The following is a 27,222-nucleotide window of genomic DNA, read 5'->3' on the forward strand; positions in this document are numbered from 1 at the left end:
TGCTAAGGTGATGATTAGAATGGTCTCGCTTTATAATAACTGCTGTACAACTTATAGTAGAAACATTTACTTAATTTAAATATGACACGCAATTAGAAATCAACTATTTTATAAATTGCATTAATAAATAATTTAACTAAATACGTATATTTTGAGTGCAACAATATTTGTCTTTAATAAATTAAAACAATTGCAAACTGTTTAAAGTATAATATTAAAATTTCTTCTTTAAAATTAAATATTTCAAAAGACACCTTCCCTACCAACCTTTCTCTCAAAAACAATAGAATTAAAGTAATCAAGAAAGTTCCGCAGATACAACTACCACACTGACTTCTTTAATACTTATTTCATATGAGATTAATGACAGCAATGATTGTATGAATATTATTTGAAACTAATGGTTCTTTGCTCTTAACCAGTGGCCATTTTGAAGAACATTTCAAAAACTTTACTTCCTTTACTCTGCAGAGAACATCCTGAATCATGCTTTAGCTAATCAATTAATAAAATATTTAATGCACTGATTTCGCTAATTTGTGTTTTATATGAAAATTTAGGATCCCTAGATATGTCATCACATTTTGAGAGATACTGCAAAATAAAACTTAGACAGAGCTCTAAATCTCAACAGCTTGATCAGTGTTTCCAAATTTCATTACCAATAAATCTCAGTATTTTGCAAACATAACTAACCAATTAGAATCTTTATATCATTATTATGCAATAATAATTTAAATAAGTATTTTCTTTTGTATTAATAAGATGTATTTAATCAAAATTTGCAATCATGATTATATTAACCTTCTAAATACCAGCCCAGTTTAACCCGGCGGAATAACTTCTATACTTTCGGGGCGATTTAGGACTGATGTTTGTCGCAAAGGAGGGAATATTGAGAAAATTATCATCATGGGTGTTTTCTGGTAAGCAATATGAATTACTCATATTTGATTGAGATTATTTACTTTTAGCAGCTGAATAGCTTCTAATGATTAAACAAAGAATTATAAGCTAAATTTTACTTGATGCATTCTGAAATGATAATTAATTGATTTATTTTTCATTTTTAAGGTGTTTTTATTGATTTGAATGGGAAAGGTATTAAAAAAGTAAAATAAAATACATAAATGTAAATTTTTGAAAAATTATTTTGCTAAAATTGATTTAATCGAAAATATGACAATCAACATTAAGAATCAATAGTTAATTTTTCTTATAAAATGGGATTCTCATTCCAGAAAATGGCATTAAAAATATTTTATACACAATTTATAATTTTTAATGCTTGGACTTGATTGATGGATTCAAGATTTTTAAAAAAAGTTAAATTGCTGTAAGATTTATTACTAATGAAAAAAAAATTATATTTGAATGAGTTTTGAAGTTTTGGGTTCTGTATGACGACGTACATCTTTAATAGTTTCATAATTAAATTGCTAATTAATCAATTAAATATCAATTTCATACACTAAGTGCTTTATAATTTCGAATTCGAGAAAAAGAATATTTTATGATTGCGTAAACAATGAGAAATAATACAATTAAATGCTTATTAATTAAAAGAAACACACATATGCTAAAGCAGCAAGAATTTTTTAAAAGTTTAAATGTATAAAACAAAAGCTAAATTTTTCCTTATAAAAATACATTTAACTTTTTAACGAATTAATAAGATTTATTTGATTTAGCTAAGATGTAGGAGATGGGATAGATTTCTTGATATCGATCTAATGAAAATTTTGATCATTCTAACTTTTAATCATTTTTTTTAATTATTTGTATCAATACATGTATGGTACTATTCAACTTGTTTTATATAATCTTTTTTTAAAAAATTACATCTTATCAGGAATTATACTGTAAAATACGTATTGCAAATGTTTTGACTGTTTATAAAATCCGGATTATAATTTTTAATAAGGAGAAGGAAATCTTTAAATAAATCAAAAGTTTTTAATCGTTTTTGAAATAAATATGAATAGTAAAATAATCACAAAAAGATAATTTATCTTATATAATTCAATAAAAATCTACCTACTTTTTACATCTACTCAATAACAAAATTGAAACAAATAAGTATAGAGTTATTTAATTTTGTAGCTGATAATTATACAAGAAAAGATAGAATTATAAAATAATAAATGTGTAGATAGACAAAAAATTCAATAATGTCCAAAAAATCAGCATAATAAATTAATCGTTATGACACGAGCAGTATTACTTTTGCACACGTTATGTATCCTTATAAAGGAAAATAAAATATTTTAAATTTATTCAATTCTTTAGTTGTGGAATATTTAATTAAACATTAAATTGGTTTGGATTTTATTTTTTAGCAAAAGTAGCCACCACTTTTCTGTCACAGAATTTTCGAAATTTAATCACTTCCGGGACTGCTGCATTATTAAAAAACAATCTAAAACGTATTTTGATACAATATGTTTCCCTGCTCTGCAAGTTTATTGGGAAAAAAAAACAGAATATGATAAAGAAAATTTTAACTTATTTATAAATTAAAAAAAAATATTTTTTAAAAAAAATTTAAACTTACTTTTTTTCTTTTTTCTTATACCATTATCCAGATTTCAATATCTCATGACTTTGAAATTTAACCTTGTACAAAATATAAATAGTTTCTTGAATAACAATTACCTGTTGCCCCAGTGCCTGCAGCATGAGAAGCGCCACCGCTTGGTGCAGTAAAAACACTTCCAGTTGATACGGTACCTTCAGTTCTTGCAGTTCCACCACTAAGTGAAATGCCAGAAATACTTATTGAGCCAGTAACTCCTGTTCCAGCAATTCCACCAATTCCTGTATTGTCCTCACTTCCTGTTGCTCCGGTACCATAAGTTAATGGAGCTCCACCGCTTGGTGCAGCGCCGTCACCTCCTGCTGCTTCGGTACCACCAGTAACAGGAGTTCCACCACTTTGTGTAATGCCAGCACTACTTGCTGAGCCAGTACCCAACGTTTCAGGAGTTCCAAAACTTGGTGTAGTGCCATCAACTCCTGCTGCTTCGCTACCACCAGTCACAGGAGTTCCACCGCTTGGTGCAGTGCCATCACCTCCTGTTGTTTCGGTACCACCAGTAACAGGAGTTCCAACACTTTGTGTAATGCCGGCATTACTTGCTGAGTCAGTACCTCCTGTTCCAGGAGTTCCACCACTTGGTGTAGTGCCCGCACTTCCCATTGCTCCGGTACCACCAGTTTCTGGAGTTCCACCACTTGGTGTAATGCCGGCATTACTTGCTGAGCCAGTACCTCCTGTTACAGGAGTTCCACCACTTGGTGTAGTGCCAACATCTCCTGTTGCTCCGGTACTACCAGTTCCTGGAGTTCCACCACTTGGTGTAATGCTAGCACTACTTGCTGAGCCAGTACCTCCTGTTCCAGAAGTTCCACCACTTGGTGTAGTGCCATCAACTCCTGTTGCTTCAGTACCACCAGTCGCAGGAGTTCCACCACTTGGTGAAGTGCCATCACCTCTTGTTGCTTCGGTACCACCAGTAACAGAAGTTCCACCACTTTGTGTAATGCCAGCATTACTTGCTGAGTCAGTACCTCCTGTTGCAGGAGTTCCACCACTTGGTGTAGTGCCCGCACTTCCGATTGCTCCGGTACCACCAGTTTCCGGAGTTCCACCACTTGGTATAATGCCAGCATTACTTGCTGAGCCAGTACCTCCTGTTCCAGGAGTTCCACCACTTGGTGTAGTGCCATCATCTCCTGTTGCTCCGGTACCACCAGTTCCTGGAGTTCTACCACTTGGTGTAATGCTAGCACTACTTGCTGAGCCAGTACCTCCTGTTCCAGGAGTTCCACCTCTTGGTGTAGAGCCATCAAATCCTGTTGCTTCGGTACCACCAGTCACAGGAGTTCCACCACTTAGTGTTGTGCCATCAACTCCTGTTGCTTCGGTACCACTAGTCACATGAGTTCCACCACTTGGTGTAGTGCCATCACCTCCTGTTGCTTCGGTACCACCAGTAACAGGAGTTCCACCACTTTGTGTAATACCAGCATTACTTGCTGCGTCAGCACTTCCTGTCCCAGGAGTTCCACCACTTGGTGAAGTGACATCACTTCCTGTTGCTCCTATATAACCCGTTCCTGGAGTTCCACCGTTTGGTGTAGTGCCATCGCCTCTTGTTGCTTCGGTACGACCAGTAATAGGAGTTCCACCAATTTGTGTAATGCCAGCATTACTTTCTGAGTCAGTACCTCCTGTTCCAGGAGTTCCACCACTTGGTGTAGTGCCCGCACTTCCGGTTGCTCCGGTACCACCAGTTCCTGGAGTTGCACCGCTTGGTGTAGCGCCATCACCTCCTGTTGCTCCGGTACCACCAGTTCCTGGAGTTCCACCACTTGGTGTAATACCAGCACTACTTGCTGAGCCAGTACCTCCTGTTCCAGGAGTTCCACCACTTGGTGTAGTGCCATCAACTCCTGTTGCTTCGGTGCCATCAGTCACAGGAGTTCCACCACTTAGTGTAATACCAACACTACTTGTTGAACCAGTACCTCCTGTTCCTGGTGTTCCACTGCTTGATGTAGTCCCATCACTTTCTGTTGCTTCAGTACCTTCAGTTCCAGGAGTTCCACTGCTTAGCGAAATGCCAGAACTATTTGTTGAGCCAGTACCACTTGTTCCGGGAGTTTTACCGTTTGATGTAGGGCCATCACTACCAGTTGCTTCCTTTTCTCCTACTGCAGGGGTTCCACTGCTTGGTGTAGTGCCTGCTCTACTTGTTGAGCCAGTACCTCCTGTCCCGGGAGATCCACCAGTTGGTGTATTACCATCACTTCCTGTTGCACTGGTACCTTCTATTTCTGGAAATCCACCGCTTGTTGTAGTGGCAACTATTCCTGCTGGTGTAGTGGCATCATTACCTGTTGTACTAGGGCTTTCTATAATGAATAAATATAAAATTATTTGGAAATCAATTAACAATTCGTCTAGCAAAAATCAAGCTTAATTTTTATAAAGTAATTCCATAAAAACAAATTATCATCTCTGATAAGTTTTAAGTTGATCATTCTCTAATCAGCAATTATCAATCAGCAAAAATATTTCGCTGCTATATAGAGCTATATATTCATCGAGACAAATTCCATAAATCTATTGCTATATTGACACTCATCTGCACATTTAAAGGTTTAGACAGAAATTTTTCATTCAGTGTTTAGCAATTCCTTAATTATTGAAGAAAAAACTAGATCAACTAGAATGTAGACATATTTAGAAATGGAATTATATTTAACAAATTTACTTCAGTAAATTATAAATTTATTCAATTATTTTGAAGAAAATTTAACCTTTACCAATGGAAGTGATTTTCTCAAAGGAAATACTAACGATTAATAAAAACAGAATAAATATTTTTTTTAAATAACTTAATTTTATAATATTAGTAAAAAAGTAAATTCCAGTAACAAGCGAAATTGCATATTTTAAAAGATTAAAATTTAGGCTAAGTTATTTTCTACACAACTTATTTATTTGATTACAGTTTATTGATTACAAGTATGATTTTGGTGAGTTGATGAGCCGCCATTTCAAATGCGAAATGATGGTACATCAATAATTGCTTCAATAGTCGCGATTTCAAATGCAGGCATGCATTCTTTCATACATTGTATCGTAAAGTTGTCGTAATTGTCTTACAGTATCGAAATATGTCATTTTATTGAGTGGAGCTACATGCTCATTGCTCTTAGTTTGTCAAGTCAGTAATAGTCCATGCTTGTTGGAGATGAAGATTAAATCAGCCGTTATCCAATAATCACCCATTTGAACTCGATGGGAGAAACAATTATTGATCTTACATGTCAAGGCAGCTTACTAATACATTAATAGAGAACTTGTGTAACAATAGCGACGTAGGCAATATGTTCTTCCACTGGAAAATGAATCAGAGAATAATGATTAAAATATGTTACTCAACCAATTCAATTATCAATCTGATATGCATATTTGTTCTCACAATATAATACGATATCGATGAAAGCGCTTCTGTTGCCATAGGAATTTACTTACTCGACCATATCTTCTGATGTAAGTCTGATATATCTATGCCATAGATAGTTTGATTCTAAACGTTTATCTGGCCTTCTGCAGTGGTATCAAGATAGAAACAGCTTTCATCTGGGACTGCATCTACTCTAGATTCTATTGTATTCTAGCTCAACACTACTGAAGTCGGTAATTTAAATTTAGTTGCATAATGAACAACGACCCCAATGAGACAACTGCAAATATTTGTCTTATCGGGGCAACTACTTAATATTAACCCATTGGAGTCACGTGATCTCCCTGAGGTAAGCGTGGTCTTCTACTGCTCGCAACAATTGGCTTCGTGTGAACACTGCTTTATTCTTACCCCTCTTGTATTCCATATTCCAACCAATAAAGAGTTGTCAAATAACAAATACATAGTTCAACAGGCGTGCACCTTGAAAGGCTGTAGAAACACAAATACTCATCTGACGCAGAGCGCGTACAGAACCAACAACTCGATGGCAAGGTACTATCCACCATTACTCTCAGATGTATTGAGTCAAATTTATATACAATGCCTGAACAATGATTGCAATTATAAACGTGAAAATACGAAATAATTGCTGAACTCACATCAGTGGGAAGAATACTTGTTCAAAAAGAGTAAATTCAAGTACAGAAAGAAAAGTCTTCATTTGTATTGAGGAAAAATGTTCACGACTAGTCGAGGGAGATGGCCATCGGTCACCGCATTCAAACGCGACTATCCTTGACTGGCAATTCTCTAAGATTAGAATTTAAAATATATACAATTAATTATGATTAAATATATTTCTGCCTTATAAGATCTCTTTTTGTGTGTGTATATTTTTGTTTTGAGATTTCATCTAAGACCAACAGCAAGAACTAGTTTACCTAAAAAGAAATCCAGATAAAAAAATTGAGTAAATTTTTAATTTTTAATAATCAAGACAGTTCGTAATGTTCATTATAATTATACAGCATCCACCATTATATCCACCAAGTGATAGTCAAAAATAAGAATATCTATCCTGCATAAGCATCTAAATACAACTGATGCAAGTAACAAGACGGAAATAAGGAATTGAGGGTACACAGAAGAATGCTTCACATGGTAGCAAAAGAATTACTTCTTGGGTGTTATTTATGTGTAGTTCTACTAAGGAAAAACTACTCCAAAAAGAAACGAGGCTGCAATGAAGAATTGAAGGTCAAGGGAATGCTTCACATGGTAACAAAATGAACTACTCTTTAATGAATGTTACTCATGCAACAAAAAAAGAAATCACATAGAATTATTACTATGTTATTAATTAATATATCCCTCCGCTTTGCTGTTATATTTTTTTAGTCTTATTGTTGTTTACAAAGAAATTATATTCGTCTGTAATCAATACAATTTTTTGAATAAACATTTATTTTATTTTATTTACTAAGTGGATAAGATTGAACCATCACTTTCTGCAGCATTGGAAGAAAAATATTAGCATTATTAAAAACGTCAAAACATCGTGATATGTTTTTCAGAACTAGAATGTGAAATTCAAATAAACTCAGTACAAAGTTTATGATTTGAAGAGAAAGATAGGAGAATAATTCACAAAAGAATCATAATTGAATGTTTATCATGCGATGAGAATCCCGATGTATACTAATTATTAATTGCAAGCAAGAAATAATTTAAATTTCCGTAAGCGAAATTTTAATTAATTCACATAAGGTTACGAGCTTTAAAGTAATAGATGGATATCTTGACAAGTGTTTCTGTTCATAATCTTTTTTGCACCATTCAATTTTTAAGTTCTGAAATACACATCACTCCAACCTAGTGATATTAAAAGTTTTTTGTTCTCTTTAATATACAGTGAAAAAAATATTCTTCTATTCTAATCTTCGCATACGCAATCATCTATAACACTGATTTCTGTTGCCAACCTTGCAAACAGATTTATTTATTAATTTTAATAAATAAATCATTTTTAAACTATTTATAAACATTATTATAATTCTAAAACTAAGATTAATATTATTATTTCAATTGTGACTTATACTAAAAATTGCAGTTTTTGAAATTAAGAGGCATGATATGAAAACATAATGTTACCGCTAATTATTTATGATATTTATAGTGGCGAAAATAAAACTATGATTATAATTTTAAAAAATAACCACATACCTGGTGTAGTAGGCACAAGCAGTATTAATTTTCCATTTATCAACTCGAAAGTTTCTGTAACATGAAACAAAGTATTAAAACACTTCTGAGCTCTTCGTAAATTCAGTTTTGCTCTTATATTTATATTATCATATCAAAGAAATATTATTAATACTTAAAATATCAGAGGGTAAATTTATATTTCTAGTTTTCGTGATTAAATTAAGTACACGTTAATCACTTAATATTTGTGTTAGCTTATCATTGGTAAGACGTTGTCCTCGTTATATTTTATCGTTTATTTGCATGTATTGTTACTTAAGCATTCTCCTATTTTGATACATATCATAACATCTTTCCATGGCAAATTGTGGCAAAATGTTGTATTTTTCTCTTAGATATATTATAGATAAATAATATATAGATAAAAAATATTTTATTTAATATTCTCCATCAGCATATGCTGAATGTCGACATATGCTGCTATAAGTTCGAAATAATCATATTTGTATAGAGTTGAGTTGTGACTTATGGCACTTTATAAGCCCACTGACAGTTATCTTTCAGTGATTTAAGCCGAGTGAGCGTCTCTTGTTTTTTCAGTAGCGCCAACTAGGGCCAAGAGCACGACTTAGCTACTTCATGCATCACATTCGCTTACATAACCCCTTTTTACAGGGGGGCATATTCACGCACCTCACAGATAGAAAACAGAAGAAGAATAACCATGCCCGAACCGGAACTCGAACCCTGGACGTCCAGATCACGGGGAAGACTCGCTACCCTTATGCCAGGACGCCGGCAATAATCATATTTAGCAAATAATAGGTCTTTTTACTCCATATTTGGCACAAGGCCACATTCACTAGAGAATAATTTGAGTTGTCACAATTCACTTTTTCATGACAATATTTATATCAATGAGCTGAATAAAGAATACATTAACTTATAAATACTTACATATCTGTAAAGAAACTATACGCTAATATGTGTTCGATACAGCTTACTTCAAAGTATCTTAAGATATATATGACATGTTTTCAAAAACGAATTGAATTACCTGAAAATGCGCCTATTCCAGCTTTCACTATGTTACCTTCTTCTTCAACAAATTGATTACCTAAAAATAAGCGATTTAATTATTAAAACGTCAAAAGCAAAATAATTAATCTTTTTTCAGTATTTGCTAGTCGACATTGGCGATCATACAAATGACCAGAAATATTGAAAGTACTTAATTTTAATAAAACCTTTCATCCAAACCTTATTATTTTAATAGTCTTATAACTGTTCTGATCATTGTGCAAATGACGCTTCATATTACTTGTAATCTTTCGAGTTCTGTAATTTCACTTCCTTAATACACGTATACCGTCCAGATAATGAATAGAATCTTTCATCTTTAGCTTTTCAAGTTTGAAGAATATCAACCCATTAAATATTTGATGAAATAATGAAACAGTTGCACTTCATTGCAACAGTAAAATGAATAAAAAAATTATCAATCAAAACTAGCTCAAATTATACCAATAAAAAGTTATTGAAATCCAGGGGGAAATGGCTAGTCAATTAAATTGATATCACTGAAAACTAGATTACTTTTGTAACTTAAAATACTGTAAAAATCATTTTTGTGTTATTTCATTTTTGGAAGTCATCTCGAAAAAATACCAAAATTTCATTTGAATTTTTAATTAATTAAAATTTCGAAACGATCTCTTCCAAGGTGCATATTTCTCTCCCCTTCCGAAAGTACATTTACGCTGAATTCGATAATTCTTTGTCAAACAGTCTGTTTTAGAGTTCAAACCCACACATATTCTCATTTATTATTATTAGAGATTATTAGCATTTTAGATAAATAGTTTATTTATTTGCATGTTTTAAATTAATGGAGCCGATTCGGGCTCACGTGATGAGAGTCAATTGTACTGTAGCCAAACGGAAATTTGAAACCCAATGCACATTCAAGAACAGGACTTGAAGACACACTCAAAGACAATGTGACGATAAATGATATCCATGATTGTATTGTTCACATTTTTTTAATGTTTTTTTTTATTTACATTGTGTTTAGATGAATGTACGGATGGTAGGCCCGGCAGTGGGAGACGTACACTGGTGATGCGTATTTGACACACATGTCGCGAAAGGGATTATGTACTGAACTCATGACAGATTTCCGTCTAGAAAAATTATGTAGCTGCTTATGGCTTCAAATAAGTTGCTTAAAAATATCATTAAATTAAATAATATTGTGCACAAATTTGGACATCGTGCATTCAAGGGTCATTATATTTAAATAATATCATTTATATTTTCACAAAATCTGTAAAATAAAAAATAATTTAAAATAAATAATGTTAAGTTAAAAATGTATTAAAACATGAAGCCGTTAACTACACTGGTGGACAAAATTAAGAGATGGAAGACATTTTCCCAAATATCTAAAAAAATACTGAATATAAATAAATGAAATTTGGTATGGATATAGCTTATACCATGATAACAAAGTATGCAAAACAAAAATGAAAGTGCCATTCACTGGAAAGACCTATTGTTAATAAATCCAATGTAGTCTGAACTTAAGGATAAAAGATGACAATAAAAGTGAGGCTTGTACAGTATGTGTTGCCTCTAGTATGGTGTATGGTCACCCCTGACAGACGGACAGCATGCACAACGAGTATGCATGCTGTTAATAAGGGAGTTAAGGAGGGGTTGTGGAAGACCCTCCCATTCTTCCACCAGAGCAATTTTTAACTCTAGAATGGTTCTGGGGGGAGGTTGGCGCATTGCAATAGCTCTCCCAAGAGCATCCCAAGCATGTTCAATAGGATTCAGGTCAGGGGATTTGGCTGGCCAATCCATTCGTTGAATGTCCTCGCTTTCCAGATACTCATCAACCATGAGAGCCCTATGTGGTCGCACATTGTCGTCCATAAAAATGAACTCAGGGCCAACAGCGCCCCTGAAAAGACGCACATAGGGCTCTAGAGCCTCCTGCCTGTACCTCTGGGCATTCACGGAACCATTGTCAAACACATGGAGCGGAGTGCGGGTATCTTGCATAATCCCTGCCCAAACCATGATTCCTCTACCAGCATAATGGTCCCTTTCGATAATGTTGCAGGGATGATATCGGGTTCCAGGTTCCCTCCATATCAATAACAGTCCAGAATCAGGTTGTAGACTGAATCTGGACTCATCGGTGAAGAGAACATTAGTCCATTGAAGATGTGTCCAATTCTGATGTTGTCTGCACCATTCTGCACGCGCTCTTTTGTGGGAATGAGTGAGTGGGATGCAAATAGCGGGCTTCCTGGCATACAGCCCTCTTTCATGGAGTCTTCTGGAAACTCTCTTACTCGAAATTGATGTTCCTGTAGCAGCCGCGAGGTCCCTAGACAATTGAGTGGCTGTAGCCGTCCTATGGCGCTTAGCTGAAACGAACAAATACCGGTCTTCATTGGCAAAATGTAGCCCTCGGGCGACCTTGTCCTGGTCGTCTGCATACTGTCTCATTAGTTTTAAATTGACTCAATAAATTGGAAATGACGCTTGGTGTTATATCCAATTCCCTAGCAACCTGAGCTTGGGACTGGCCTGCCTCAAGTATACCCACAATTCACCACCTCATACCGTCGTCTAAACGATGATGTTCACTCATTTCACCTAAAAACCAGCAAGAAACAACACAATTATTCAAAAAATGCACTAAAATCTGCAACTGTGTTGAAGAGTGGAATGAGATGAACAGCTCGATGCGGACTTTTATACCTCCTGCTGGCTTAGCAACGCCCACAAGAATACGTAAACTTATCTCAGGGCCAATAGCGCTACAGTGATCATTTATAGCAATCAACTGTCCAGGTTTTGTGCGGTATTTTTAGAGAAATGTGTGAAAATGTTTTCCATCTCTTAATTTTGTCCACCAGTGTATTTTTTGATAAAAATTAATTCATTTGGTAAACTGATTAGAGAGCCCAAATACTTGAATCCATCACTGAATGCACGGCACGTTTTAAGAAAAAAAGTATCTAAGAGGAAATATTTTGTACTATTTTAAGATAAATTTGTTAGTGCGTAAGGGAACAACACAGTTGAAACACGTGCTTTGCTTGTCTTTTCTGATACCTGAATAAAACGCCTGAATGAATTCAAGTGAATTGCTCTTCATTTTTTCAAACATGGCCGGATAGATGGTGACCGAATAATCGAAATTCTAAAGCATTCAATTTTTCAAATAACGAAAAAAAGTTCATTTTTATTTTAGCTCATAATAAAAAGAAAAAAAAACATTTCATAATAAAAAGAAAAGAAAAGAAAAGAAAAACCTCATAATAAAAAGAAAAGAAAAGAAAAGAAAAACCTCATAATAAAAAGAAAAAAAAACATTTAAAAAGAGAAAAACAAACAAACAAGAAAAACTCGTAATAAAAGGAAGAAAAAAAAACATTTAAAAAAAGAGAAAAAATCCATTAAATTTTATGAAAATGAGCTGCTGTAAAATTATAGGGAAATTTTAATAGAACTTTTAACTTATTTAAAAAAAATTATTACAAATACTACAAAAGTGTTTTTACCTGGTCCGGCTTGAATGTAAAAGTTTTGTCCTAAATAAAACAAATAAAAGATGATAAATATCAGAAATTTTAGTTATTCTTGAATAAATATACTTACTTTATAGTGTTTTTAATATAAATGCATTACTAATAAAATTACTACTAAAAATAAAGTTCAGAATTACTCACCGTCTTCATCTCTTCCATATTTAACATCGTAATAACCTAAATCAAAAGACACATATTTAATTTTAATTAATGTATTAATTAAAATAATGAAAAGCGTTTTTAATAGATTAAGCGTTATAATTTTAAATATTTATCAGATTTGTTAATAAATTTAATTCCTTTAAAAATTTTCCTCACTATGCTTTTAAAAATTTATAAGATTCCTTGAAGTGCAATATTCTCCTGCTGATGCAGCATAGAATTACAGAATTTAGGAGCAGACTAAGCATCTGAACACCATTCAAAATCAGGAATAAACCTAGTGTTACTTCAAAATAAAGGGTAAATATAAATAAAATGTGCTTTTAAAAAAATAGAGAAAAAGTACAGTAATTGAAATGAAATTGGCATTACTATCAAACTAATATTTTTGAATTTTAATGTAGTATCAAGTCGAAATTTTGAGTCAAATTATTCCGAAGTTACTGAAGAAATCGTTAAAATTTTAATTAGTTTATTTCTAAAAATCGAATTAAAATTTTGAAAAACTTTGAACTAGCAGAATCTACAACCCAATATGTTCCATTTACCAAAACAGATCTATTTGTTTATCTTGCAAACAGTTGAGTTCGTCTCTTACATCCTGCTTGTCGAATTCTATTACGGGCAATATATGCTTATGAACATTATCACTGTAGTTAAAATGCTCCATTTTATCTAAATTTAATGGAACATGAAAATGGCAATCACACTAAATGTCATTTGTAATTCGCATTAAAATTTTTCTTGTCTATTCTTCTGTCTGTCATTGTTCAGAAATTTTATGTTTCATTATTTCGTTTGTTAAGATGATAATATTTACAGGCTACCATACTACTTGTAAGGTGTGTCATGCAACGTATGTGATTGTTACGTCAAGATCACCATGCTCATTATATATATGATGCCAAGATTTCGTCAGAATTGCGCTTCTTTCCGAAATTTAGCGTAATTTGTCATTCATTTGTAATTATTCTGTATAACTCATAGGAAGAATTACTCCTAATAATAATATGTATATAAATGCCTACATGTTTCAATGCTACAAAATCGTGTTTGAAATTCATAAAAATGAAAAAAATAAGCTTCACCAGTTATATTATATAACATATATATTTGAAGACAAGAAATAAACTAAATTAAAATTATGTTTATACAAAATTAGTCTTTGTTAAATGATTTCTTATCTAATATTATATAAATGAATTTCTGCAATCCCTTAAACGTAATTTTACATATACTTCTTAATAGCTTCTTTTCTCATTTTTAATTCAATTCATCATGTAATGAATGTATGTTTCTTGCTTTTTATAAATTTTTTCTATTTATTTTCAAACAAAAAAATGAGGGAAAATGAAATTATTAATTGTAAATAATGCTTTATAGTTATATCCGTTCCCAGAAAATGTAATATTTTTTAAAAAAAATATTTATTGATGATATATTTTATAGCATATTAAAAAGTTTCAATATAAGTAATAAGATCCGCAATTTTTATACGCGCATTTCATGAAAAAAAATTTTTTTACAGATGCTTACCTTGCGCATTAACCCCTGAATATTCTTTTTCGAATGCACCTAAATTAAATAATAAAAAGATCGACATTGTAATAAATACATATTAATGATTAATATTGATGATACAGAATAAAAATAAATCACATCAAAGAAGAATTGAGAAAATGAAGAAAAAAATAAGAATAATTATAGAAAAGCTTAATGAAAAAAAATGAAGAATTATCAGAACATAATTTTTGAAAATAAGAATAATTAAAGAAAAAAAATAACCTTAAAAATCTTTAAAGCACTTATCGGTTATCAAATTAATTACAGACTTTTATTAAACTTGATCTGTTTTATGCTCATAATACAGAATTTTATTATCGACGTTTTATTCACTTCCTGACGCACTACAGGTTACTAAATTTCTAGATAACGTTTTAAAAAATCATAAGTTTTGATCATAATGACATACAATTATTTTGATAAAATTATATCTTCCCTTACATTATTTTTCAGGACACATTTTCCAAGTTTTTATTTAACTCGTCCTTTTTTCCATCTGTAATATTTCCTGAATTTGATTATCAATCAATCGATTAATTGTAATTAAACTTTGCTGTTAAATGAAAGGCGCCATATAGTTTTGATTTCGGGAAAAATGGCATTATTAGTTTCCTCAATATTTAAAACTTCGAAATATGTAAAAAAGTAATATTGCCAAAATTTTAATAAAAAACAACCATAAGGTGCTTAAAAGGAGCTATAAACACTATTTTTCCTAAGAAATTAAGAACACGAAGAAAAACTTCTATTTGCACACTTAAAAAGTAAAATATTCCAGAAATAAATAAAAAATAATAAAATTCCGATTTATTAATGACATTTCTATAATCGTTTCACATTTTTACGATTTTGTCCAATTAATATATTTTGGATATTTTTTTAAATTTAAAACTCTAATAAAAACATTTTAAAAATCTTTCTTATTTTGATCATTTTGTTTCTCCTGATCTGAAAAGCATATTTTTACATGTTAGATTTTAAATGTTTAATACATTGATGAACTTGTTTTTAGAATTCTTTGTTTTCAATCTCGTGGTCTTTACTATTTTATTTAATCAACTTATTTTTGATAATTTTTTACTTTTTTAAATTCTAATAAATGTGTTTTCAATTTTTTTTAGTTTTCTTAATTTGTTTTTCATGACCTGAAAAGCATAATAAAGACATAGGACGTCCTTATAATAATTGCTTTTTCCCTTACATAGCTTTCGAAAAGAATAAACAACTTCAGCTTTGTACAAGAAATTGTTGAATACTTTTTCATCTAAAGAATATTTTCTGTAAATACTTACCATCACCATCACCATCACTTGACGATTCTGATTGAGCTGCACCTGGAACAAGTAGAATAAATTGAATTATCGATAAAATACTCTTACAAATGTTTTTTGACAAGATTCAACATATTAAGATTAAAAATTTATTAAAAGTGCTTTAAAAGAATTATTTAGCATTAAAATTATTCAACATTCATCTGTGCCAAGGAAAATTATGCGATTTACAATTCCCTTTGAAGTTAACAAAATTTTAACACTTGAATAAATGTTCTGTGTTATCTTCTATCTATAATAAAAGCTTTTGCAAATATTATTTACAATTTTACTATACACAAAAACAGTTGCTCTCAAAACAGGGCATTTACCACAAATTTTTGTTTGAATAACCAGAAGTGATTTTCGGAAGAACTATATGAAAAAATACTGTTAAAAAATATAAACATATTATTTGAAGAAAGAAAATCGTCAGTACTCTTGAAATCTATCTCTAATTTGGAAAAAAAATTCTATTGAATAAATAAAATAAGTTTTGAGGGCACTTACCTCCATTGCCAGAGGATGATGCCGAAGCAGCTGCGGCTCCTATTGAATTATAAGATAGAAACAGAAATTTGTAATTTCCTTTTAAAATCTGAGCCAAACTTAGCTTTCTTAAAATTCTTAAATTTTTTTTGAAATTTTGAAATGAAAACAATTTTTCAACATTGATTGATTTTCGAAAGTGATTTCAAGATTTGTATGACAGCATTAAAGCACTTATTTCTATCTTAAAAGAAGCAGCTGAAAAATTTTTGGAAGATGATTATCGAAATAAGAGATCTTCAATGATGCGAAAATATTTCAATATATAAACTTTTAAAATCAAAATGCATTACATAATAAAATTCCAAAAGTATTAAACTATTGTCCCGCCAGCAGCAGAAAATAACTATACAAAATTTCAGAATTCTGTTACATCAGATGAGGAAAAAAGTCGATTGCTAAATCCTGCCATTACAAACATAAAAGAAGATAAGCCGAATAAAAGCGTGTAAACTAAACTATGTGTAGCATATTTTTCAATTGTTGAATTCTGCCACTTCTGTCAGATGAAGAAAAAAATACGTTTGGAAAATAATTATATTGTTAAAGACATAAAAGAAGATAATCTCAATTAAAACCGTTTGAAATAAATTATGTGTAACATTTCAATTTCAAAATTCTATCATATGAGATGACGGAAAAATTAGATTGCAAAATTCTGTCATTAATAAGATAATTCTGTCATAAAAGAAGATAACTTTAATAAAAACACATAAAATAAATTATGTGTAGCATATTTTTCAATTGCAGAATTTTACTACATCAGATAAGAAAAAATCTCAATTGCAAATTTTTGTCGTTACGAAAAGAAGATAAATTCAATAAACCCGTGTAACATAAACTATGTGTAGCATATTTTTCACAATATTATTTAGCATACAAATACAAATTGACTATTTTTTTTGTGTCCGAAAAATATTGCATCTAATTTGAGAAATCGCTATTTCCGAAAGAGAATAAATTTTGTGAAAATTTGAATAGAAATTTGTAAATAGATTGATAGAAAGAATTAATACGAAATTTGTAAAATCCAAAAACGTTTTTCCATTCCTAATATTTAATATCAAAAGCGTTTCTAATAATCAATGATCCTAAATAATTTCGGATGATATTTCATCTCTGTTAGTTCCTTAAATGAAAAAAAAAAATGAATACAAAAAATAGAGAGTTGAAAAATATTTCAAGAAATTGGCAACACATTTTAAAATGCTTATACTATGTCGTGATATACCAATGGTATTTTAAATAATAATACATTCTGTAGGAAAGTCATTCTAAAAGAATTCGAAAGCCTGAGTGATTATATTGATAAGGAAAACGTGGAAGTATTATTTTCTTCCATCAGTATAATAACAATGAAAATATTTTGAGTTTCTGATGTTTCTAGAGAGATAAATCTTGATGTCTAGCCGGAAAAGTAGACGGGTCAAAAAGCGATTTTATTGATATCCAGAAGCAAAACAAAGTTTGTCTATCTGCAAGGGAAGCAAAAATCGTGGCAGATTATATGTATTGAGATCATGGTCGCAAATACTAAAAGACGGATTTCCTTTGTATTCCAAAAAATAAAAGTCAAAAGTTATATAACAAGCTGTGGATTTTAATTTATGATTATCGTGTTTATTATACCATCTGCTGACTACTTTTGAAACAGAGAATTGATGAACGTGAATTATTCTTACGTTACCAGGGAAATAACTATGAATAAATTAATTAGCAGAAATGATATTTAAATCATTTGATGCGTAATTTCTTGCCTTTAAAATATTATTATAGTAAATAGCATCGCATTTTGGAGTTATAATTTATTTTGGAAATAAAAGAATTGACTTAGAATTTATTTTGATACAAAATAATTGACATAGAAATTATTTTGAAATAAAAGAATTCACATAGAATTTACTTTGAAATAAAAGAATTCACATACGAGATAATGCGTAAACTTTAATCGAAGATGATTCACTTATAACTGTTTAATAGTTAAAAGGTACATCTTCTTGAAAAAGGAGTAATTAATTAATGATACGAATAATTAAAAGATTAATTTTCAAAAACATTCACTGAACGAATATTTACAAGAATATTCTTTCTCTAAAAGAATATATTTTAAAAACATTTAATTGACCAATATACAGTTTGTTCACTTCAATCGTGATCTAATAGTTAATTTCTAAACCATTAAAAATAGCCATATATTTCTCATTTGACGAAAAATAGATTAAATCTCATAAAGAAAAGTTTTTATGTTGTTTGAATCAATATCGAAATAGATGAAAAATTTACAAAATTTTAATTTTTTATACTTTGCCCAGTTTTATCAATCAAATATAATATAATATTCTTAATTATACTGATATTTTAATCCATAAAAATGTTTTTCTTCTGAATCTTTGATTTTCTTATTTTAGATCACTCAATAGCTATCTGGAAAATACATTGTATGTTGATATTTTCAATTGGAAATATACGCCAGCCGCAAATGACTCAATCATTAGCTATTGAGAAATAATTAGAGTGGACACTGTATGATAAGGTGGAATTAGTGAGTTTATGAAAGAATAGAACTATCCATATATGTGATTTAGTACTGCTCTCAAGATTTTGGTTTCAACTCTATATTTTAAAAAAAATGAATTTTCTAATATTCTGATGCGAATGTGTTTTTTTTTATTTAAATATTTTCTACATTTTAGATTTCAATACTTCATATATTTCATGATTCATTATTATTTATATTATAGAAATTATTAAGGAATTTTTATTTTCAGATGTATTTCTAGATTTATTGTTTTATCTATGTGAATTCAAAATTTAATTACATTTAATTTATTAGCTGAAAATTATATTCCAAAAATTATTGTTGTATCATCGGGTATGTAGTAAATTGTTCAAAATTCTTGACTTCAATAATATGCAAAGAGAAAGAAATTCGATTACAGAATTCTTCCATAAGAAATACGAGAAGTTCTGCATCAAAAATAGTTTAATAAATTTGACAAATAGGATCTTGAGACTGTAACATACTTAAACATTGTAATTATTTTTTTACATTCATTGATTCAAATTCAATAACATAATACTTATATGATTTAGAGTATTTTTACCAGTGAAAGACATAATTTAGAAATTAACTATTGAGCTGTTATTAAAGTAGGCCTTTTTTATTTAATAGTGTGGAATAGTGAATTCGAGAAAAAAGAAAATTCGACGAACTATTTGTGAATTGATGGTGTTTTTGCTAGTCATATTTCACAAGTCTTCACTTCCTTCATTTTTTAAAAGGCTTAGTCAACTTGAATTATGAAATAAAATAAGAATTTGCCTTTGAAGGAAGGAAACAATGAACATTTTGTCGAGAGTTGTCTTCTGGTGATGATTAATTGTTTGTTAATTTAAAGAATACCATTCTGTTTTAAGAATTTTACTTGCTTTCTGATTCTTTTGTTTCTTGTTGCTATTTTGATTCTTAATCAGAAGAAATTTCGAAGGATTTCAGAAAAGAATATTACACTGTATAATTCAGTTTAAAAGAATAATTTTAAAACTTAATATTAAAACATATGCACAATATGCGCATGTGCATAGTACACAAAAAGAAAAGTACATAAAATCATACCTCCACCTCCACCAACAGAGTTTGCAAAGGATTCTAAAAATAATAAAAGAATAAACAATAATAATGAATTAAGACTAATGAATACTAAAAATAACGAATAAAATAAATGGACTTCCTTGACTATTCTCACATACTATATAAAATTCATAAAGTTTATTAAAAGAATAACTGCACATGTTAAATACATAACCAAATATTTTCAATTAACATCAATTCGCTGAATTATTGGCAAATTGCTGGCATTGCTGCTAGTGATTTCCTTGATTTAATATGTGAATAATTATTTTTCTTATTAATCAAAAAACTTTTACAAGGCACAATCAATTTAAATCATGAAATGAAATAAGAATTTGTATTTGAAATAAGGAAACAATAAACACTTAGTCATTATTTTACTTCTGATGAGGATTATTTACTGTTACTTAATTTGCGAAGAGAAAAGATGCTGTCTGTTTCAAGATATTTGTTTTATTTATGTTAAAACCGAAGAAATTTCGAAAATTTCATAAAATACTGTATATTTCAGTTTAAAAGTTTATGACAGAAATTAATTTAATATAAAAAACACGGTTTTATATTAAGTACATAAAAAATCTATGAAAAATTAGAAAATCATAATTCCAGCTCCACCAACAGAGTTTGCAAAGGATTCTACAAAATAATAATGAGATAAGCAATAATGATGAAATAATATTAAACAATAATAAAAATAACAAATAAAATAAACTAACTTTATCATGTATTCTCCCATACAGTAAATACATATACATTCTCCCATACAAAATTCATAAAGTTTATTAAAAGAATAACTGCACATGGCAAATACACAACTAAGTATTTTGAATTAATATTAATTAAAATGCTCAGCATTATTCAAAACTATGACATTAAATTATTTTTTTGCAAAGCGAAAATTAGATGATTTCGATATTTCCGTACCATATGAAATAATAAATGACATTTAAAAAAACTAGAAACTAAATATAAAATTACATAAACAAACATATTTTTAAAAATGTACGCAAAATTTTCTTTGATAACCTGTAAATAATAATAATAATAATAATAATAAAATGTACGCAACCATCATTTCAAAATGAATGGCACAGCACCTGCAGAAATTTTTTTTTAATATAGTGTTTTCTTGTTTACTATTCGTTATAATGTAGAATTTTCAGCATATTTTATGTTAGTTGCCTGTATATTGTTGATGATTATTTGGCATACGTCAGCATCTTTAATATAAGGCCTACAAGCTGAATTTTATTGATGTGTATCATTGCGTCCCCGATTTATAAAGCATTCTGTTAGACATATAAAATAAAAGCAACCTTTTGAACAGAGTCATGTAAAGCACCAAAAACTCTCAAAACCTTGAGATCGACTTTTTCTCTTCAGGAAGGGATGAATACTGTTTCTTGGATTAGTAACTCATATCTTGGCAGGGACTTCAATCTCAAAACAAATAGTTGTGTTGTGACTTATGGCACTTTTATAAACCCGCTGACAGTTATTTGTCAGTGATTTGAGCCTAGTGAGCGTCTCTTGTTTTTTCAGTAGCGCCAACTAGGGCCAAGAGTACGACGTAGCTACTTCATGCATCACATTCACTTGCACAACCCCTTTTAACAGGGGGGCACATTCACACACCTCACAGATAGAACAGATGAAGAAGAACAACCATGCCCAAACCGGGACTCGAACCCAGGACACCCAGATCACGGGAAGACGCTCTACCTTTATGCCAGGATGGCGGTTAGCAAACAATAGAAGTGTTTAAGCAGTACTTACTAGTTACAAAATAAAATTTTGTTCTTGTTTACTATTTAGGTTTTCTTTACAAATTCGGATATAAACTGTTTTTTCAAATAAAAATTTCTGCAGAAATATGTTTGTTTATTTACAAATTTCAAGAAGCGTTTGAAAATTTTCTCTACATTCCAGTTCGTGCAATATTATTTGGTAAATAAACCTACATATTGTTTCGAAAATAATCTATAAAGATTATCACATGTTAAAACTATAAAATATCATCGGTTGTACAATGTAACAACACAAAGGCATTGTATATCATGAATCCTTGAGCCGAGATATTCAATGTTAATTATTTTCGTTTTTTAGATTAAAATATCACGCTACTAAACAAGAAGGAGAATACATGAAAGTATTGATCTTAAAGCTATAAAATAAGCAAAACTTGCTTGAGCTGCAGAAAAGAAATTTTTAATTAGAGAATGATTTTAAATGTTTAACGTTAAATTTACAACTTTAATTCGGCACTTCAAGGCCTTTAAGAAATCTGGAGGAAAAAAAGACCAATACATGTTCTGGAAAAATGGTAGAAAGTTTTTTTTTTTTTTTTTTGCTTTGCTTTGAAAAAGAAGAATTGTGTTTAGAACAGTATGTCAACAACTTAAGATATATAAATAGGAAAGTAATTTCGAATTTGAATAATAAGTTAGCTATGAACAATAATAAAATTCAAATCATCAAATGGAATGAAGGGAAAAAACAGCTGGAGAAGAGTAGCTGAGGTTATTTATGACAAAATACGTTGCACAATTATACAATAAAAAGCCAGAAAAGACGATAATGTGAAGGGAAAAAGCTTCCATGCTTGTTAATATTGAAATCTTTTTTTAAAAAAATCTCGAAAATATAGATGAGATTAAGAGTTTTTCCTTTCTGTCGTACTTGAAATCAAGACAAAATGGTTAACAATAAACATTACAAACAATAATAAGATCCAAATCTGAAATTTTATTTTTACCATTTTTAAATATGAAAAATATGAATTCGATTAAATGTTATATAAAATATGATATTTACAATTAAAGTAAAAGTATAATTGTTATTTTTAGGCATATATCAGAAAAAGTAAGCGGAAGTCCAACAGTTTTCCCTTTATAGCATGCAACGTGCAGTAATGGAGTGAAAAATATTAATAATGGAATAAATTAAATATTATGTGTAATAATATGAAATACGAATGAAAATATCGAAAATACTATTAATCTTAGAATAATAATATTAAAAAATCATACCTGCTCCGTTTGCACCACTAGATGCTCCCGAGACGCTTAAAGCTGGCATAAATAGAAAGGTAAAAAATTAATTTTGTTTATTAAAAAAATAGGTCAATTACTTATTTTATGATTTCAATCAAAAACTTAAATAAAATTTTTTGCAATTTCAGGAAAAAGTAAATACCAACATAACTAAATGTTTTTGAATATTTTATTTTCAATCTGAAAGGCAATTACGGTCATGGTCAAGCCAAGACAAAAACTTGGACTGTTCCAGATAATCTGGACTGACTTTTGCATTAGCACTGACGAGCAATAGCATGATAGCATAAGTAAAAGAAAGTATCATTCGTTGAAACTTCTGCATTGAATTATTATTACTATTATTCAGCGAAAAATGATTGTGAATTTTAAAATTTTCTTTAAAAGATATTAAAAATGTTGATAAGTTTATTTTTTTATCGTTTTTAAACCACCTTTGGCAACAAATTATTTCTGGAAGGGGGGGGAGAGTAGTGGTTGTCTTTATTTTCCTTTACGTGTAATTTAATGTTTCAGCAAGGAAATAGTTTTAAGCAACAAATTGATATCGACAAGAAAGGTGTATTATTTTAATAGCCTTAATATATTGTTTGTGTATATGAACATCATGATAGAATCGAATCCCATGATATCATAGGACTATTAAAACTATAATTATATAATTCATTTAACTTTCGCGGCATTTTAAGTTCACTTTCTTATTCCTTATGTTAATTACATAAGTATTAAACAGAATTCTTCTTCAGTTTTCAACTACGAAAAAATTCAAATGATTAAATAAAACATATGATAAAAAAAAGAAATCAGAATTTTATAGCATCCTGTACATAAAGAGTAAAATCTATTGTTGAAAACTAGAAAAGAAAAATATTTTTAAAAATTTCCAAAATTCGGGGAAATCGGTATAAATTTATTATTATTAAAAAGACATTTTTTTAATGTCCAAAGTATACCAAAATCACTTTTGTGCAAAAATATTCTCGGATGTTATCGCGGAAAAGTCAAATTTCACTTCATTATTAATAAATTCGAATTTTAATTAAAACTTCAAAAAAATCGCTTCGATGCTCATCCTGCCCCTCCTAAGTATAGAGGTGCCAAATTTGATGGGCCTACATCAAATGATCTGGAGTGAGAAGCGCAAACATACACACGCATGTTTTTCTTTATTATAAGTAGAGTAAGGAAAAAAAATTGCTATTCAAAGCCGTTTATCCGAATTCTGAACTAATATGCTTCCGGCAAATAATGATGAAACAATGAATGATGAAAGTGTGAATAATGATGAAACAAATAATGATGAAAGTGTCTTGGTTAATCAGAACCCTCTGATAACTTTGAAGTGCATTTTCATAATAGGCCAGTGAATGAAATCGGAACTGGGCTGGATATCTTTGTGGATCAGATTTTGAGGACTCAGATTAGACCCGGAATAAATCATGGATCAGAATGATCCATGGTATTGGAAACCATGCATCAGATTATTGTTAATGGTGCTTTAAACTAATATGTTGATGACATGCTTAAATACATTTCCATTTCTGTTACTTACAATGTGTATTTAAAGGTAATTAATGGTGTTTATACATGCTGCAAAGTGATATAATAAAGTTATGTATGTTATACAACTGTCATATCAAAATACATATCTTCCATTCCATTCCTTCACTTCCATGGCCATTCGTATAAAGATAATGAAAACTATATTGGGCACTCTAATTCTAAACTAATAAATTGTTTGAGTAATACATCTGTCTTTCTTACTTTACCTTAATAGCATTTATCATTCAATAGAATGTCTAGATATTGCATACAATGCCTAGGAAAAGTATAAAATAATTCTCATAATTCACCGGTGAGAATTCATAGAAACCGGTCAATACATTGCAGCAAACGTATACATAGCTTGTAAATAATTCTAACAATTTTGATATTAAGTTACTATTTATATACTTCGCCAGTTACTATTATTATTTATTAATTGTCATTATTCATAACAAGTTACTTATAAACAAGATTAAATATTACGCTGTATTTACTAATATTACAATTATTAATATTAAATATTAATAGCTAGTTACTTATATCAGCAACTAATAGCTAGTTATTTATATTATCGACTAACAATTAGTTATTTGAATTATCTACTAACAGCTATTATTCACATTAGCTATTAGCAGCTAGTTATTCATATCAGTTACTAACAGCTAGTTACTCATGTTACTTACTGATAGTTAATTACTTATATCAGTTACTAAAAGCTGGTTACTTATATCAGCTACTAACAGCTAGTTACTTATATCAGTTACTAACAGCAAGTTACTTATATCAGTTGCTAACAGCAAGTGACTTATGTCAATTACTAACAGCTAGTTACTTATATCATCTAATTATAGCTAGATACTGTTTATATGCTAAAATGCAATAGTTTAATGTAATTTATTGAAATTGTAAAAGCATAAATCTAAATTGTGTGGATTATTTAGCTCTGAATTTCTGCATTTCTAACACAAGAGGATAAAATAAATTTACATAATACAATGCAAAATATAATTACAAAGACACAATTGTCGCAAAAACAATTGTTACAATTGTCAATATTTAGTACATAAAAAAAATTTAAAGTGTTAAAAAAATATGAATCAATAAATACAAATTATAATGCACATACTAATTACCTGCTTCACTATATGATATGATGTTGCAAATTAGTAAAAAAATCGCTCCTTTTTTCATATTGCTCTAGGTGGAAATTCTGCTAGACCGACACCAACGAAATTCAACTATTTAAAAAACCATACCGAATCTAGGAAATCATTTAGACCACGACTTCCATTTTTATAAAGGATAGTTTATACAGCGACTGTAGTTAGTGATACAGTTATTCGATTAAACAAACTTGTCTGCCAATCATAATTATGATCTGAATAACAGTTAAATCAAATATTTACCCGTCGTGCTTTTTGTGCTTTCGAAACCTGGAAAGTTCAACCCGTGTTCGAAAACAAAGCCTTAAATTCGAATTCAATCTCTGTTTAATATCATTTCAAAAGAATAAATATTTAAATTTAGGCTTAAAAAATAGAAGAAAAATATTTTTAAATCAGAAGTCAAATTTTAGTCTAGAAAATAAAATTGTTTCAAACTTTGTGTTGTCTACATAAGATAAAATATTCACTGGAAAGGGAATTTTTACTTAAGGAAAATAATTTTCTTAATACACTATTTCTGCTCAAGCATATTTTTAAAAAACTCACTAAAATCTTAATAATGTAGCTAATTACAAATTTCGTTCGGTATGATAAATAGTATTCAATGTGTATGATGAAAACATTTTAATGGATAATTGTTTGTACATATTAACATTTAAAATACAAAACGTAAATTCATTCTGATAATTTAATGTAATGATAGCTTTCAAATGTATTCCATTTATGTTAATTATATCAAGACGATAGAAAATAGATAGGATCAATAAGTGTTTTTTATATAATTTGTATTAGATTTTAAATAAATAAATCTCAAAATTTTTGTTACAAATGTTTTAATATGCCTTTTTTTAACAACAAATTAAATATTTTATTTAATTTATAACCAATTAAAATAGTTCATAATAAATCAACTATTTTAGTTAACATGTTCTGTTTAGCGTTTTAATAAACTAAGATTTTTCACCGTAACATCTTAATTAAATTTTAATGAATGGTAGCTGAATTGTTTGACAAACGGAAATGTAACAGTTGCACCTCAATCAACAAACCTGAGTATAAATATACGTCTAAAAATGTAATAAAATATTCCTTATCGTTGAAGCGAAAAACGTCACGAAAATGCTTTTAGAAATCAAATGGTAAATATAACAGGAATATTATATCAATCATTACTTATTTTCAGCAAATGGTTCTACGCCTTTTTCGAAAACAATAGATCACTAGATTACCTCCATTTTAATTTCTTATTTAAACATTTATTTATTTTCATTAAACGGCTTGTTTATTTACATTATACTCTAAACTTATTTTGATTGATTGATTGAAATAGGATGAGAATGGGATTTTCGGGAACAAAGGTCGTTATCCCCTGATGCCAAAATATTTCATAAAATAGATGTTAAAAAACTTCAGATATTGGAAAAAGATCCGAAGATACTGTTTATTA

At 29.7% G+C, this 27,222-nt stretch overlaps 1 protein-coding gene across 9 annotated transcripts in view; it reads right to left on the minus strand.

The window, feature by feature from the left end:
* Positions 1-25,877, minus strand: part of LOC129972497 (ice nucleation protein-like) — a 41,108-nt gene extending 15,231 nt beyond the window's left edge. For 7 of the 9 annotated variants that reach the window (XR_008784866.1, XR_008784865.1, XM_056086646.1 and 4 more), the window contains exons 1-11: positions 25,743-25,877; positions 23,041-23,082; positions 19,997-20,029; positions 16,342-16,380; positions 15,814-15,855; positions 14,495-14,533; positions 12,938-12,973; positions 12,770-12,799; positions 9,244-9,303; positions 8,205-8,258; positions 2,656-4,917 (exon numbers count right to left, since the gene is read on the minus strand). Coding sequence is in view for 7 of the 9 variants with exons in the window: in XM_056086646.1 (XP_055942621.1) it covers positions 2,656-4,917; positions 8,205-8,258; positions 9,244-9,303; positions 12,770-12,799; positions 12,938-12,973; positions 14,495-14,533; positions 15,814-15,855; positions 16,342-16,380; positions 19,997-20,029; positions 23,041-23,082; positions 25,743-25,800 (2,695 nt within the window). In the remaining 2 variants the exon portion in view is untranslated. The remainder of the gene's footprint in view (positions 1-2,655; positions 4,918-8,204; positions 8,259-9,243; positions 9,304-12,769; positions 12,800-12,937; positions 12,974-14,494; positions 14,534-15,813; positions 15,856-16,341; positions 16,381-19,996; positions 20,030-23,040; positions 23,083-25,742) is intronic. The other 2 variants (XM_056086644.1, XM_056086645.1) reach the window with 2 other exon arrangements.
* Positions 25,878-27,222: the final 1,345 nt, after the last annotated feature.

The sequence above is a fragment of the Argiope bruennichi genome, chromosome 6, assembly GCF_947563725.1.
Source record: "Argiope bruennichi chromosome 6, qqArgBrue1.1, whole genome shotgun sequence".
Classification (NCBI taxonomy): Eukaryota; Metazoa; Arthropoda; class Arachnida; order Araneae; family Araneidae; genus Argiope; species Argiope bruennichi.